The 12642-nt window shown below is 36.0% G+C and overlaps 1 protein-coding gene and 1 long non-coding RNA gene across 8 annotated transcripts in view; one reads left to right on the forward strand and one right to left on the reverse strand.

Annotated features, from left to right (window-relative positions):
• The window catches only part of EPS8 (epidermal growth factor receptor pathway substrate 8), a 176585-nt gene that overhangs the window by 134001 nt on the left and 29942 nt on the right, over positions 1–12642 (forward strand). For all 7 annotated transcript variants that reach the window (XM_049102979.1, XM_025455205.3, XM_025455207.3 and 4 more), the window contains 4 exons: positions 1834–1922; positions 2309–2383; positions 7459–7607; positions 10276–10459. In XM_049102979.1, coding sequence (XP_048958936.1) covers positions 1834–1922; positions 2309–2383; positions 7459–7607; positions 10276–10459 — 497 coding nt within the window. The remainder of the gene's footprint in view (positions 1–1833; positions 1923–2308; positions 2384–7458; positions 7608–10275; positions 10460–12642) is intronic.
• Positions 2379–11699, reverse strand: LOC112665444 (uncharacterized). The gene is made up of 4 exons (XR_003140372.3): positions 11408–11699; positions 4902–4982; positions 4045–4242; positions 2379–2612 (listed from the first exon to the last, which is right to left on the reverse strand). It is a non-coding gene; the product is annotated as an uncharacterized LOC112665444 (long non-coding RNA).

The raw sequence follows: 12642 nt of genomic DNA on the forward strand, positions 1-12642 counted from the left end.
CTTTTCTAGTTTAGGGATAGCACTTAGGAGTTAGGCAGAAACTAAGAGCCCAGGAAATAGTCCATTTTGGTTCCAAGTTGGCTAAAGTAAGAAAAGACTCTAGGATATTTTATCTAAATCACAGAGACTCTGAGATTCAGCTAGTGACCATCTCTTCATAGCTTGAAATTAGTGACTGTAAAATTAACGTCTGTTAAAGAAAGTCATAGCTCTATTCTTCCCATATTTTGATTTATTTTATTGTGAATATAGAGTCTCATTATTTTGTTAAAAGGATTTGTTTTTCTCATTAAAATAGTTACAAATAGGGGATCCCTGGGTGGCGCAGCGGTTTAGCGCCTGCCTTTGGCCCAGGGCGCGATCCTGGAGACCCAGGATCGAATCCCACGTCAGGCTCCCGGTGCATGGAGCCTGCTTCTCCCTCTGCCTGTGTCTCTGCCTCTCTCTCTCTCTCTCTCTCTCTGTGACTATCATAAATAAATAAAAAGAAAAAAATTTTTAAAAAAAGTTACAAATATCAATGGATTTGAATTTTTTGATCACAGAACTCCCAAACAATATATTCATGTCATGTATATGCATTTTTTGAGTATGCTATAGTTAGCTATTTAAAATGGCCTCAAAAAACTTATAATTGTGGAACAAATGAAGTACATAAAAGAATAGTAAGTAAATATCCCTTTCATGACACGCAACATCCCAGTCTGTCTCTAGTTCATGTCTACATAAACACGTGACCTATAGAATTATCTTCCAGATGTGTACATCTGGATATCCCTCACCTCCCTATATTCTGAAATTAAGTATTATTACATCCTATGTCTCAAACCACTTATCCTTGCCGTAATCTTTATGAAGGGTGTACTGTCCTCTTGGTCATCCAGATTGGAGACCACAGATTCTTGGATGACTTCATTCTCTAGCTTGCAGCCATAATTGATTTTATTTTTTCAGTGTGTTGTATATCCAATTGTTTCCCTTTTCATTTTCATGGCTAGTGCATGTTTCAAGCTGTCATCATTATTTACCCAGCTCTCTGGGTAGTCTTCAAGCCTCCAGTCTTTTATTCTGGAAGGATAGTTGTCTTCAAGCTCTAAAGCAGTCACTTCATTCTTCTGAATAGCGTGTTAATTCCATGTTCTGTTGAGTTAAGTCTGCTCCTCCCCCTGGCAGTCAAGGTCACCCTCAATTCAACTTTGGTCTACTTTTCCATTCTTATGTTTCTTTGCTTTAGTTTGTTGTTTGTTTTGTACATGCAGTTTCCTTGGTCATGTTTTGTTTTGTTTTGTTTTACTTATGCTTCTATATCCAACTATGACATTTTCCTACCAAATTGCCATGAGACAGACCTTTCAAATCCCATCTTAAAAATGAAACATCTTTTAGGTGCCCATTTTCCCATTTCCCAACCAGATGTAGTCTCTTTCTACGGCACTTCGTTGGTGTATGTTTGTTACTTACCAATTCGAATCTTCTAAAGATTATGAGGCCCTTCAGGACAGGGCTTATAAATTACACATTTTTATAGTCTCTGCAGTGATAAGTGCAGTAATTGGGACATAAAAGGGCTACAGCATAAATCTATGGAATTGAGGAGACACCCTCATCATCACTACCCTTAGTAGTGCCTAAGGGTAGAAGGATCCATTTTAAATGTTGGATCATCTTAGTTTATGACAGTGAATCTATGAGATGTAGTAGAGGAGCTAAGTAGCATAGTATCTGGTATGATCAAATTTTATAGACACAAATGTGGCTTCTTTATTTTTTCATTTAATATATTTTCTTAAAACTTTGCTTTCATCTCTCCCCCTTCCCACTTATTTCCTTTAGAGGGTGTTTTAACTCTGAGGGCAAAACCTCCACCTCCTGATGAGTTTGTTGACTGTTTACAAAAGTTTAAACATGGGTTTAACCTTCTGGTAAGTGAAATTTATTTGTATACAATTAAAAGAAACAAATGAAAGAGATCAAATTCTAGCCAGGATGTTCTTGATTAAATGAAGAGGTAATATTATTCTTGTAGATTTTTTGGTATGTATGTGGTGATTTGCTTTTAATTAGAACAACAGATAATAAAAACTATGTATCCAAGTGAATTATCATAAAAGATCAACTCCTAACCTTTTTAAAATTAAATTATCTTAATCTGACTTTTCCAGGCTGATGAATATATTAAAAATGAAACTAGTAGTGAAGGACTCTTCCTCAGAGTCTTTCTAAAGTCTATGTCAGACCTTTATGTGCGTCTGTTTTTTTGCTTAATTACATCATAGTAATCTGTTCATCTGTTTTCTTAATTCTGCAGGCCAAACTGAAGTCTCACATCCAGAATCCGAGTGCTACAGATTTGGTTCATTTTTTATTCACTCCATTAAATATGGTAAGGCTGTTAATTTAAGAAAGTAATCACTCTTGGTATGTTTTTCAGCCCCAAGTGTCTGTCTGGAGTATCTTGACAGTTTTCTTCCTTTACCTTGCATGGATACTATTTCTCTAGGCATCTACATTAACATTGAGAATGTGCAGTTGGAGAGTTTGAAAGGACCTTAGAAGTCATCCTGTTCAAACACCTTATTTTATAGCTGAGGAAACTGTTGTCTCTGACAGAGCTAGAGAAATAAAATAAAGATTTATCAGCTGTTAGTGTTTTAACTAGTCTATAATAGAAATAAATGACTATAGTAATATAAAAGTGTTTTTCTTTCTCCCCAAAGAAGCTAGACATGAGGTGGTACTGGTACTGGTACTGACTGGATGGAGGGCTTTGCTCATTTATTTTTCAGAAATTTTCATTGAGAGCCTGTTATGTGCTTAGCATTATCAGTAGCTTATCAGGAATGAAACAGACATAAATTTTTACCCTCTTGGAACTTACATCATAGTATGGAGGGGCAATCAGTGAGCTAAACACATGCTTGAATAACACATTTTGCTAACAGTAAATGTCATTTGAAAAAATACAACAGGGACAGAGAACAGGGAATATTTTAGGTACATGCTCATGTAAGTGCACACACACGTGTGTGTATGTGTGTGTGTGAGGTAGTGTATTCTCCTTTTTGAATAGGGTTGGTTAAGGTGAGAAGGTGTCATTTGAGCAAATGAAGTGAGGAATGAGTCATGTGGATTTCTGAAAGAAGAAAATTCCAGACAGAAAACAGCTATTATAAATGCTCTTGAATGGTAATTGTAAATTATGTTCTTGGAATAAATAAGTATTGTGACTTGAACAGAATGAGGGAGATCTTAATTAGAAGAGGTTAGCAAAGCAACAGGAGGTCATATTTTGTTGGTCCTCATAAGTGGCTATGTAATCTTTTATACTTTTGGAGTGTTTTCAGCACAGAAGGATTGCTCTGGCTATAATACTTAGAAATCTGGAAGAAGAAGGGCCTGAGATGGTTATTAAAATGATCCAGATCAGAAATTATAGGGTTTGGACCCGGTGGCATTAAAAATCACAAGAAGTCTTATTTTGATTATAAACCATTGAAGCAACAACATTGCTGGCTCATTGGATGTGCTATGCAAGAGCTAAGGATATCTCCAAAGGTTTTAGCCTAAGAGTGGAGGTCAATTAGTAATTGAGATAGAGAAGACAATAGGAAAAAACAATCTTTTTGGAGGAAAATAAGGAATTCAGTTTTAGACGTGTCAAAATTTTGTTACATCTAGATGGAAAATTTTGATTTAGTAGTTAAATATATGAATTTGGAGTTCAGTGGAGAAATCAAGTTTAGAGATATATATTTGGGGATCACCTGCATATAAAAGGCATTTAAAACCATGAAATTATCACAAAGGTAGTAATTAAAATTAAGAAGAGGAACAGGACTGGTTGAGTCCTGGGCAGTTTCAGTGTTAGGAGAATAGAAAGAACCAACAATGAAAATTGAGAAGAAGTCATCAAGTCAAGGAAAAGAAAGATAAGAGAAGAAAGATAAAAATATTATAGTATTCTGGAAGCCAAATGAAGAAAATGTGTCCAATAGAAGAATTGAGCAACTGTGTCAGATATCTCTTTGGTGGAAGCTGACTTACCTCCATGTTCTTGTTATAGCTGTACAAAAGCGAAGAAAGATGACTTATCTTTAAGGAGGTGACTCTGAACTTAAGCAGATAATTTCTGCCTTTGTCCATTTGGCCTGAATGTTTTCATATGGCCATACTGAACACCAAAGGAATATAGTCTCCATCTTTGTGGCTATAGGTTCATCTAAAATGTAGGGGCTTCTCTTTCTAGGAGGAAGAAGAAGAGAGTGGACTCTAGGGAACAATTAGTAGCCTTTAGCATCCTCGCTATGTGCCAGGTAGAGTGATAAGCTCATAGTACAATTATTCCTGAGAAAACTTCCTTCTCATACGTGTGTATTTTCACATAAGGCATAATTTTTGGAGCTAACAAAAGGGTGTGCTGGGCACAATTCCCATTGTGAAGGAGTTGGATATTCCTATGAGTTTATCCAGCAAAAGTTATACCACTTGTGTCACAGGCCAGAATCCAAGATACATATCTTAATTTCCTATATTTTCAATATGCAGCTATGCTCTTTCCTTATATGGTATGGTAATATACTTCTCTTCCCATTATATATTTCTTCTGTCTACAAATGGTGTAATAGCCACTTTTTGAAGCTGATATTATATACAACGATCTTGTCCTACAGAACAGCTGGGAGAATTCACTAGAATAATATTTAAGAGTACACACCAAAAAGTGCAGGATTTTGGGGAAAGCATGCAACAAAAAGCAGATGGAACAATGGTTGGCCTCACATAGAGACAGATGTGAAAAGAGAATAGGCTACAAATTACCCTTTTCTACAGTTCCACCAATTAGTTCAGTCCCATTTTTGTGGGAGGACAAGTGAGTGAGGAGTAGAAAGAAGGTGAAATACCTTTTAAATACTCCAAGGAAGACAGTTTCCTGCTTTCTGGGATAAGGCAGGCATGGGTGGAGTGGTTGTGAATGGCTCTCCCTGTCAGAAGAGCAAATGATTGATTACTTTGTAGAATGACAATAGCGATAATGATAATTGTTAGTAATGTGTGATTATCCTGTGTATTATTCCTGTGATTGTTTTCTTAAAGAATAAGAACTATATGAAGCAGATAAATTTCATTAATTTTGGTTTAGGGCATATGAACACTATGTTTGGATTACTCTAATATTTATCATAAATGGAGCAAACTCAAATGCATTTATTATAGGTTTTACTTGATTATCAGAAAAAAATGTGAAAAAAAAAGGTCCAAGTAACAAAAAGGGATAATATATCCTTTTTTCCTCAAGGGCAATGAGATAAGACCTGAAGTAGAATATGCAATGAATATTGCCTTACAAACATGAGGAAGTAATGTTACCTGCATTAATGTCAGAACTGGGCAATAAGAGATTAGAAGATGAAAGTCCAAGGCTACCTCAATAATTTATGAATGCTTCCATATATTGCTATTATATATATAGAACATCAGTTTTCTACTTGTCTAGTTATTGTTGAATAATTCTTGCTTTATAAGCTCTTGTAAAAATTAGATCAAGGCCATTCATATGCAAAAAAGCCCATAGTAGCTCATTAACAAAATTTCTATTCCTTATTTAGCACATTTGATACTGTCTTAGTTTCAATATTAGGAAGTTTTGACTATAAAGCAGTTTTTGCCACCTCATCCTCTGCATACTTTCTCACAGATCATAAGTAGATGTACATAGAGGAGAACTATAAAATAATGGGAGTGGTTTCCCGAACATGTAGAAATTAGCCTTTGTGATCAAGCTCTGTATCTGAAAATGGATTTATTTTGTCTTTTTTATTTTTTCATCAAAAATTACTCCTTATAAGTGGTTTCTCCAGTCAGAATATGTCTGTTGTTCCTTTTAATGTTTTCCCTACAGAGTCCCAGACATATTATTTGGGTAAGACATAAGAAGGAACATTTATTTAGGGACTACTACCAGCCACACAAAATTTAGTGGCTTTAAACCATGCAGGATCTGCCCTCTGCCCTCAGCATCTACACATACAAGCATACCCATAGCACCCCTACATGCATACTTGCCTAACATTCATTCTTGAGAGGGAACTATGCCTTACAGCTTTTTATTTACATTTCTTTTGTTTCATTCCCTCTTCCCTTTGTTAACCCAAAGATTTTAAAGTTCCTCTACTCGATTTCACTCCTTTACTTTTCCCTTTTAATCATCCCTACATATTTACCAGAAGTGCTTATAGGGCTTGGAAGTAAGAGAATTACTGTGCCAGGCAGTCAGGGTAGATTTTGTTCTCAAGTAAAAGTCAGCTTCCCTCCTATTTCTCATCTTTTCTTTCATTGATTCTCAGTCATCCCTCTAACGCTATGTCTTTTGCAATTGACTTGGTCTAAGTCCTCACGAAAGGGAAAACTGAAAAATAAGCAATAAGTTAAAATGTAATGTGTTACTAATCTGCCTAAATTGTTTTGGGGGACACCGAGGTGCCTCAAAACTATGCTGTGGGGCTAAGAAGGGCTTCCTGGAAGAGGTGATATCAGAGTAGAGTTCTGAGTGAAATGAAGGGCCTTTTGGGGACCTGGGAAGCAGCACTGCAGATGCACAGAGGCATACAGGAGCATAGCATGCTCAGAACACTTGGACAACTGCAGAAAAACTGACTCTTGGTCTGGAACCATTAAAAAATTTTTTTTTCCTTTTTTCTTGTGCCATATCTCTGGGAAGGTGAAATTTTTATAAAAGGGCTCTGGTTTCTGCTCTAGGAGATAACTACCATTCTTTAGCCAGGAAATAGCCTCAGAGAAGTCCATTTGGAACAGTTTCCAGACATACACTTATCATTTTGTTTATCAGAGAGTTGCACCTGTTTATTTGTTTCTGCTAGTCATTAAAATATCAACTTTAAATCAGGACAATTTCCTAGAATTAAATTCTGGAGAAAAATACCATAAATTTAGAGTACCAGTTCTCATTCTCTCACTTTTCTCTCTGGGTCCTTTTATTTTTGTATGTCTCCATAGGCGCAGCAGCCATAGACTGTTAACTTGAGCTTCATTTCTCTCTGTAGTATTCATTTATAGAACCATATTTTTCAAGTTTGGAATAATAGATTTGCCAGGAAAGTTACATGTATTTTTTAAAGCAAAAAAACAGAGATAGTTAAACCACCTGATTTAGAATTCTCTGGATAACCATTAGTATTTTCCAGGGAAAATACAGTCATATGCAGCCAATAGACAGATCCTGTGAAAGTTGTTAAACTACTGACTTTTCATTGTAGATTATTAGTCGCATTGGGGTGGGCAGGTTGACTTAATAAACTGTTTATCATTCAATAGTACACACTGTACAACATCAAAATTTGAGTATATAAAAACAGTGCTTGTTTTTGGCATGGATTTTACATATTTTGAGAATATACAAGTATCACTATCTTGCTAAAAAATGATTTATTGTCATTTTAGGTGGTGCAGGCAACAGGGGGTCCTGAACTAGCCAGTTCAGTACTTAGCCCCCTATTGACTAAGGACACAATTGATTTCTTAAATTATACTGTCAACAATGATGAAAGACAGCTGTGGATATCACTGGGAGAAACTTGGATGAAAGCCAGGTAAACATGTATGAGTTTAAAACCTATATAATACTTCAGGTATTGTTGTTATTACATGAATCTAACGAGACATTTATTTAGCCTTCTATGTATGAAGGACTAGGCATTACAGGTGAAAAAGGCTAGACCCTTAAAAAGCTAGTCTAATGGAGAAGATACAAAGTGTATACAATATAAGGCACGTAAGTACCAGGAGTGACTTATAAACTGCTGTTGTTTGGCGAGGGAGAGCCATCAGGAATAGGATTTGAAGAGGGGGGGTAATTAGCTTTCAAAGAAGAGCTGGCATTTCAAATCAATAGATAATAGTACTACTATATTAGGTAATATATATGTACACGCTATACAGATAGTATTTGCTAGGCAGTCTTCCATGAACTTTACGTAAGTACTATTGGTATCCCCATTTTACAGATAACAAAACTGAGGCATAGTGTGGTTAAGTAATTTGCTCACAGCCATATAACTCTTAAGTGGCAGATCTGCAATTTGAACCTAGGCGGTCTGGCTCTGGAGTTGATGTTGATAATTATTTTGCTATGCTGCCTTTCAGCAGGATGAGTAGGATCTCCACAAATCCATGGTTGGGAAGGGGCCCTCCTCATAGAGAGGGAAGCACAATGAGGGCATAAAGCAGGAAGTCAAGAGAATGGAGAATGAATAAGGGCTTAGCTGGCATATATAGTCTTTGGGTAGCAGGCACTTCGTGGGGAAGGGGATGAAAAGGGATGGTGTTAAATGAGGCACATGGAAATGAGCAGATGGGCTATGAAGGTTCCCACTGCCATGCTAAGGAATTGGAGAAGATTCTGTAGGCTGTGGAGAACCAATAGCTTTGTGAATAGGAGTGTGGTATAATCACGTCTGTGTTTCAGAAAGTTGTTCTGCTAGTTGGGCCTACCTAGGACAAGGATAAAATTAACTAAAGACAGGAAGTCCCCCCCTTGGGATGATTATGCTGTGGTAGAGATTCGTTAGTAATCAACATTCTCTGAGTCTAGAACAGTAGGAATGGGAATGGAAAGGAAGAGGGGATCATTTTAAAAATTGTGTTTTGCCAGTAAAGTAATTGTGAAAGACAGATCATTAACATTGCATCATTTAACATCACAGTGCTAAAGTTTCCTAAGCAAGGCAAGTTATAAAAATATTTCTCATTTAATGATATGTGAAAAAAATAATGATATGTGAATAAATAATATTTGCCTTCCTTACATACCCAAATCATTTTATTTCCCTCACTACTTAGAGTAAGTCCTTCAGTGTGGTCACTTAGAAGCTTTTCTTCCTAATGCTTTTGAATGGACTAGAGTAAAAGTAATGGATCAGTTCATATTTTTTTTTCCTCTTTTACTTCTTTTGAAACACATATAAACAGTTCCCACTTATATTTTGGACTTTGGCAACAACTTGTGTTGGAATATGGTTTACATATTGAATGGTTCATCAAGCACAACATTTTTTAAAAGCACTGTAGTTGTTGCTTTTATATTGAAAACAATATTTAAATTCATTTCTATTATTTATCTATTAATATACTGTAGCATGCTGTTTATATATTGTACTAAAAACTTGGTTAAACAGATTTCTTAAATCTATTAGATTTTCATAGTTTTCAGTCTTATGATAAGGCTAGGTGGGATTTTTAGTATTTTCCTATGAAACTTACTAAGTTAATCAGATCTCATAGTACAAAAATAGCTCAGGCTTTTTAATTTCTTGGTTTTGGGTCCTACCTCAGAATGAGAAAATGAATGACCATTAGAAAAACTACATCAAAAGGAAATCTACTGCTAGTTCTTGACATGAGAAATGGTCATTTTTAGATCCTAATTGGTAAGAGTATTAGGAAATTAATATACTGATTTAAAAATTCATAAAGATTAAAAGATCATGAAGGTACATAATAATTTGAATAAAATGGCTCGTTTCATCATAGTAGAAATATAACCTGAAGAATTAATCTTTCACTTGTGAAAGATAAAACAACACAGTGTAGCAGAGATGAAGCCATAATTTCTGTCCCACTTATTTTTGTGGTTCATGAGTGATTAGAAGCTTGTAGAAATAAGCCTCTCTTAGAGTCATTAAATAATGAATGAGTAATGATTAAGATTCCAGATTAGTCCTAACTTGATTTTACTGATTAAAGCCTTGCTGATAAATTTACTTTATAAAATCAGTAATGTTTCATTTAGGGGACTTTATGACTTAAAAAAGTCATAAACATTAAGAACATTCTCTGTTTCTCTTTTGGAAGATTTATCATACCAGGGGGTTTCATACCAATGGGAGGAGAGGGAAGGGAAAGATCAGAATCTGAAACTACTTATATACAAGAGAAGTTTATGTTCTAAATACTTTTGACACTTCTAGCCTTATGCTCCCTTTCCAAATTTTCACAACCTGTATCCATGTTACAAAATTGAATTAATGGAGAGTTGAGGCAACATAATGAAAACAGATCACTGAAGCAGAATTCAATCTGTTTCATTTTACTGGCATTACAGACTAGTGTAAGCATGTTCACGTTCTCGTTTTGAGTGGAGAGAGGTCAGATTAAGTATGTTTGTTTGTTGTTACCTGTTTTTGTTTTTTGTGGCTAACCTTACTGAAAGTAATTTTGAACCGGATACATTTAATTTTGTGCCTTAATGTTCCTCTACAGAGCAGAGTGGCCAAAAGAACAGTTTATCGCACCATATGTCCCACGATTCCGCAACGGTTGGGAGCCCCCCATGCTGAACTTCATGGGAGCACCAATGGAACAAGATTTTTATCAGTTGGCCGAGTCTGTGGCCAATGTAGCTGAACATCAGCGCAAACAGGAGACTAAAAGATTATCCACAGAGGTAAGGTTCTTTAACATTACTTTTTGTGGAAAGTGCAATCACCTGTGCATTGCTTTGTAATTGTGATTGTGAGTTCTCTTTTTATCAATCAATTCAAAGATTGTTCTAGAACCAATGACTGTATGTCCTGCTGCCCTTAGTTACCTCTCACCTCTGTCATTGCTGTGACAGTTGCTCTGTTTCCCTGTGAAGCTGAACTGCAGCCCACATCACTCCTTAGAGTCTTGCCAGCCCTTACCCCTACCACCTGCTAGTGCTCCCTGAGCCCAGTTTTGAGTGCCTACTTTCCCTCCGTGTCAGAGGATTGCCTTACTGCTGCTTGGCTTGTTTTTGCTTTTCTCTCCACGTGAGACCCTTGAGACAGATCCCTGAACCTAGGTCCCTGAAGCCTGTCCCAAGCAGCTCTTTGTCAAATGTCCCATTTCTTCCCTCCTTCTTCCTTCCTTCCATCCTTCCTTTCCTCGTTCCTTCCTTCCACCTAGTTCTAAACCCTGAAACCCTCTCAACCTGGCTTGAAGGCCAGAGTTTCTTCTGGACTCAATCTCCAGGCTCAAATGATCATTTATAACACTATTCTACCCTGAAGAGATTACAAAATTTGTTGTACCTTTTTAAGTATTTAGTAAGCTTTAGTGTGTAACCTATTTGGGGAGCAAATTGAAGGATTGAAACTGGGTAAATTATCTCTGCACATTTCTTAAAAATAATTTTCCTTTGCTAGTCAGAAAAGAAAAGCAAGCATTCCTTAAAGCTGAACCAAACCAAATAGGAGGATCAGAACCCAAGGAATTAGATGAGGTCTAGTTTGGAGAAGAAACAATAAATGATGACTAGACCCTCATTGAAGTACTGTTCACGTCCTTTATTTAATTCTTCAGATTAATTTTCTCAAATTACTGTGACAAACATGATATGAAAGAATGATTAGCAACCAGAGTAAATACTCACTTTTAAGGAGAAACACATCAAATTTTGAAAAATCAGTCCCTTGGATAATAACCATAATATTATAGAAGGTTGGTTAAATGTCAAACCTTGAGAAATAAAGCTTTGAAGATATATTTTTTTTTTACCAATGTAATTGTTTTTTCTTCTGGTGCATCTAAGGATACAGCCTATAACTGCCCATCTTTCTAAATGAGTGATTAAGAAGATGACCTCACAGCATTTGCATTGGTTGGCAGTCCCTCTCCAGACCTTGGCACTGTGGATTTTCTAGTTCAGACCTCATCACTGTGGATTTCCTTTCCTCATAGAGGGCAACCTTTCTAGAGGAAAATAGATGTAATCAAACATGAAATTATGACACACTTGTTGCTATAGTTACAGCTATTTTCAAATCACAGAAATGTCTGGCTTACATAAGTCTTTATATCTTAAATAAGAAAATACATCCACTTAATAATGTATGTCCTCAGAAATTCACTTTCGTGAGTTCCTTTTTTTTTTTTTTTTTAATTACGTATTTAAAGAGAGAGTAATGTGTTTCTGGGCTTCCAGTGTAAAAGTTGTCTACTCTCACTGAATAAGTAGTTTTAAAGGAAGAATTATTGAGAATCTTCCCTTGTAATGAGTTATCACTTTCCTGTTGTAAACCGTTTTCCATTTTATAGCTAAAGTAGTTATTCAGAGGTTTAAAAAATGAAATGAAAAGTTCCTGCTAGCTGTTTTAGGGGATTTTATGCCTTATGAATTTGTTGGAAAAGAGGCCAACTAATGTGATTTAAACTAATGGTGATTTCAGGGTATAAGAAGAGAAACTATTATACTTTATTGCTACTAAAATAAATACACTCAGGACAAGACTTGGATGATTCAGGATCTGATGGTTTTGTATAGAATCAAAATGTATAGGTGACATAGAGTGTCAAATATGGATAGTGATACTCAACTTCTTTATTTCCTCTGAACTAGCATCAGCTCTAAACAAGCTTGTGTAGTCATCACAGTTATTCATCATCATTTCTCTCCTCCCTTGCAATATTTCCAGTCAGTCTCGGGACCCAGTGATCTCATGCTGGCTGACCTCACTCTGTTCTGTTCAGAGTTAGCCAAAGGTGAAGGTGACTCAAAGGTGAAGGTGGCTCTAGTTCTTGCACTCCTCCCACTATAACATCCTTTAATAAAAAAAGAATTGCCTGATCATCTAGTGCCTCTTCTCTCAACTAGGGAAATGATAAACT

The sequence above is a fragment of the Canis lupus genome, chromosome 27, assembly GCF_003254725.2.
Source record: "Canis lupus dingo isolate Sandy chromosome 27, ASM325472v2, whole genome shotgun sequence".
NCBI classification, from domain to species: Eukaryota; Metazoa; Chordata; class Mammalia; order Carnivora; family Canidae; genus Canis; species Canis lupus.